The sequence below is a fragment of the Pteropus vampyrus genome, unplaced genomic scaffold, assembly GCF_000151845.1.
Source record: "Pteropus vampyrus isolate Shadow unplaced genomic scaffold, Pvam_2.0 Scaffold19, whole genome shotgun sequence".
Lineage (NCBI taxonomy): Eukaryota > Metazoa > Chordata > Mammalia > Chiroptera > Pteropodidae > Pteropus > Pteropus vampyrus.
In genome coordinates, this window is record NW_011888800.1 from 1,143,365 (window position 1) to 1,147,844 (window position 4,480).

Consider the following 4,480-nt stretch of genomic DNA (forward strand, 5'->3'; position numbering starts at 1 on the left):
TGTGGCCTAATACCTTAACCCACTCTACTTTAAGTAAAATAGGCAATGTCAAATCTTAGAAGGTGCTTTCTGGAGAGTAAAAAGGCTTGGCTCACTTTTGCAAAGTAATATTCCAAACACAAGTTATTAAAATGGCGATGTTTTTTAAGGATCTTAAAGTCCCCTTTCCTCAGGATTTCTGGGAGGTGTATTAGCTCTGCTTTATAGAAGAACATTAACTGAAGCCTAGAGAAGTTGAGAGATCTTCTCTAAGGTGTGCAGTGAGTTACCATGTGGCGAAAAGGAACTTTGATCTTGGAGCTAAAGTTATAGCACTCTCCCATCTCTTAGCTACAGAAAAACTGCTGGTCAAGGGAAGGAAGGGATTGAGTAAGAGGTTGCAGTCAGCCTCCTGGCTAATGCTCTGAGCAGGGTGAGGTCAGCCAGAGAAGAAGAGTAAGTCATGGTGATGCTTTGATGTATGTCAGTGTGTGATTTATGCACTCTGTTAGACAAGCTGCTTTTTTCCTCTGTTCCTCAGGCAGTCTCATTGCTGGAGATGACTGTCAGCTGCTTTCCCTACGTAGCCACCATCACATGCCCTAGCACCGGAGCCTGGGAAGCCTGACCACAGACCAGCATCTCCGAGGCATGAATAATTAGGTAGGCATAATGGAAGGCACTCACTGCACCCTTCAATTGTGTAAGCCCATTACCGAACTCTGCTACATCAGCTTCTATCTTCCAAGGGGGGAAGTCAGAGGATTTTCATACAAGGGCACCGTAACTCTAGACAGATCCAATAAAGGGCTTCATAACTGCTACCAAGTCAGGGAGGGGTCAAACATCATCAGCCTCAGCCTGCAGCCAAATGAACATCCAGGCGACATATTTTTCAAGCAAACTCCCACGAAAGACATTCTAACTGAGCTGTATAAACTCACAGCAGAGAGAGAGAGACTGCTGGCCAATCTGCTGAGCTCAGACCACATCCTGGGGATCACGATGGGAAACCAGGAGGGGAAGCTGCCGGAGCTATCCGTGAGCCTGGCTCCCGAAGATGACTGTTTCCAGGCTGCTGGTGACTGGCAGGGGGAGCCTCCTGTGGGCTGTCTCAATAAGAGGAGCACCCATGGGAACAAAAAGCCCCGGAGGTTTGGTGGAAGGAGAGAGAGCTTCGAGGCGCTCCCACAGAAGAGGACAAGAAGAAAAGGGCGTGGGGGCCAGGAATTGGCTCCTCAGATGGGGAAGGACCAGATCTGTTCAAGCAACTCCCTCCCTCTTTCTCGAGGGAGGCCTCACTTTTGGCTCCTGGAGGAGAGAGGCAACTTGCTCCCAAATAGGCCACGTACCTCTTCCCTGCTCAGGAGAGAAAGCTGGCCCCCAGGCGTCCCCAGGATGCTGGACCCTGGCCCTACCTGGAGAAGCTTCAGGATGGCTTCTGAAGACATTGAGTGTAGAAGGGGAAGGCTGCTCCCCGACTACAGCTCCATAGAGCCTGGGGATGGTGGTGCTAGGGGGCTACAGAGGGAGCCTCGCAGGCTGGCACAGCAGCAAACAGAAAGTCACCGGGACCCTGAGAAGCACCCAGATGCAGAGAGGGGCCGGAGGGAGAAGTCTGCTGAGTGGACTCACAGGAAGAAACCTGTTTCCAAAGTGGTGGCCAAAGTCCAGGATCTGTCTGCTCAGGTGCAGAGGGTAGTTAAAACGCATCCTGAGGGCGAGGGAAGGATTGCTGTTTGCTCAGCAGCCCAAGCTGAATTTATACCCAGTGCAGACTTCCTCACCTTACCAGGAGCCGAGGCTGGGGCTCATGGTTCCAAACAGCGGGACAAGGAGCAGCGAGCGGATGGGTCCTTGCGGTCATCGGCCAGGGATCATCCTCCAGCCAGCACCGAGGGGGCTGTGAACAAGGTCCTCCTGAAAGTGATAGAGAGCGAGAAGTTAAATGAAGCCTCTGAGGGGAAAAGGCTGGGTTTTCCCCTCAGCACAGCGGCCACTCACATCCTCCCAGACAGTAGAAGCAAGAGGAGAGCTGGGCTGCCTCTGAGTGGCCACAAAAACTTATTTCTGGATCTACCCCACAGTGTCGGCCCTGACACTTCACATCCTGGAGGTGATGAGGAGAGGCCATCCCCCCCAGCACTGGCAGCTCTGGGCATGGTGTTTAATAATTCATCCTCTCAGTCTGGCTCACACAAACTGATGTCAGCTGTTCCCTCGCCTCTATCTCCAAGGCTCCCCAGCCCTCAGCAGCATCACAGGATCCTCCGGCTGCCTGGTGAGCGGGAAGCCGCTCTCGATGACTCTCCTGGGAGAAAGAGCGGTGCCTTCTCTGGGTCTCCCTCTGCTGACACCTTGGAGCCATCATCCTCTGCAAAGGTCACGGAGACCAAAGGAGCCAGCTCGGCCTTCCTCAGAGCAGACCAACCTCGGTTGGTGCCTGGGGATCCTTTGGAAAAGAGCTTGGGGCCCGGGAAGATCACAGCTCGGCCTCAGCACCAGTCACCTCCAGGTTAGTCCCTGTTTAAGATGCTTTATATCTGTTTTTTGGGCTATTCACAAACTTTGTGCTCTTTAGAGACTGATAAATTAACAATGAACCAAAATTCCTAGGTCTGTTAATCAATTTACCTCGTAGCAAGAAAACTGAGAGTGGTATAGGCAAGTGTGGAGATTGTGAGGATTGTGTTGACTTATGGGATCAGGGGTGTAGTTGCTTCCAGAAACAATACTTTATAAATGTCTTTATTTTATTTCATTTTGGGGGGCATACTCTAAAGCTGCCTCCATGATTGCTTAACACAGGACTCTCAAAGGAAACAGGATCGATCGGGCAGAGAGAAGTAGTAACTTGTTGCTGCCCTTGATGCTAACTAACACTGGGTAACTGGCCCCTTGACCTAGATTTTGCTGTTCATGCTGCTGGAGCTTGAGTTTGATTCCCTAAGCAGAAGAACAAAAGCACACTGTGTCCCCACTCATCTGTATGTTATTAGAGGTTTTTGTTTTTCACTTTTATTTTTAGTAATCACCTTGTAACATCTTTATTTAATGACAAAAACCTTTTTGTTTTTATCAAAAAAGAGGTGAATTCGGTTTAATTTGAAGAGACGTAGTTCAGATTTTCTTCCCTCACACCCTTTTTAAAAAATTTCCTGAAGGAGCACAAAATAATGTTTACTCTGAAGTTATATTTTATTTATGGATTACTACTGCTACTGGTATAGCATCATTTCTTATGCAAACGGTGCTAAAGAGCTAATCTGGCTTATATACTTAATGGGATTTAAAATGTTACATGAAAGTAATTTAGGAGATTCTGTAAGTGTGTTCAATACGACCCAAAAAGGCAGTGTAAAAAGTGTCCCTCCTGTATTCATTTTGTTTTCCAGGCCAGTATGGCCAGATGCTCAAGGTCTTGTATGCCATTGTATAGGTAACAGGTTCTTTTTCCGTGGTCCTTTACCAGCATCTGGTCAATGCCGTGTCTAGGGAATTGCTCGTAATATGATACATGATCTCTTAAAGGGTTGAGAAAACATTGTGCACAATTTTTGAGATAAAAATTTCTCTTTAAGAAAGAGAAACTTTAAAAGCTTTCTGTTTATTTTCAATTCTTGACATTTTCATAAATTTCTCTAAATCATTGGTCCGAGGGTGGTTCTTTAAAAAAAAATGTGGTCAGTGCTTTCATCTTGTTTTTTCAGTATATTGATCTTAGTTTGATAAGACTTGCTTCTTTCATAATATAACCAATCTGCATGACCAAGAAAGTCATAGAATTATAGATTTTATATCATGTATCCTCAAACTCTAGTGATAAAAATTCTTTTTCTCTGTCAATGCTGGATACTTGGAAATACTTGGAAAAGAAGCTTTCTATAAATATTAGGTGAGAGACTTTGGGGGGTATGGGTGTGGAATAACTACCTTTATTCTGAAAGTTTTTTTTAAAAGAAATTACACCAAATTCTAGGATTCTGTGTGCTTGTCATCAAGCAACTGTACAGTAAATACATTGAGTTTCAGTAAATCATTTTGTCCTCTGATTTAAAATTATCTTTTTTTAATTGTCCTTTTTCTATATAAAAAATATTATAAAAGCTCTGTCATATCTGAGTCAAGGCAGGCACACAGAGGGACATTCAGTTTCTGTGGTGACTGACCATGAGCCCACTGCGGGGCAAGCCCAGTGGATGATCACTTTTTCCCTTTGTCTCTCCATACAGTTGCTCACAACCATTCCCTTTATTTGGTCCCAGCCTACCACTGGGGTCTTCAGTAGCGCTTTCAGGAGGCAGTCATTAGAATCACAGGGATGCCTTGGCAGCAAGACCACCTGTGCACCTAACCTTAAGAAAGAAGAATAGGAGTGTGGAGAGACCTTTTTTTTTTTTTGGCATGGATAACTTCCCCCTTGTTGGGACCTTTCTCTAGCACATCCGAACATTATCTCTTATCTTGGCCCTCCTTTGAAAAGCATTAAGGGAGAGTATTC

At 46.0% G+C, this 4,480-nt stretch overlaps 1 protein-coding gene across 1 annotated transcript; it reads left to right on the top strand.

The window, feature by feature from the left end:
• The first annotated feature begins 651 nt into the window (after window positions 1–651).
• Window positions 652–4,267, top strand: LOC105288601 (formin-1-like). The gene is made up of 2 exons (XM_011354862.1): window positions 652–2,494; window positions 4,245–4,267. Exons 1-2 carry the CDS (start codon window positions 652–654, stop codon window positions 4,265–4,267), a joined length of 1,866 nt encoding a protein of 621 aa, XP_011353164.1.
• Window positions 4,268–4,480: the final 213 nt, after the last annotated feature.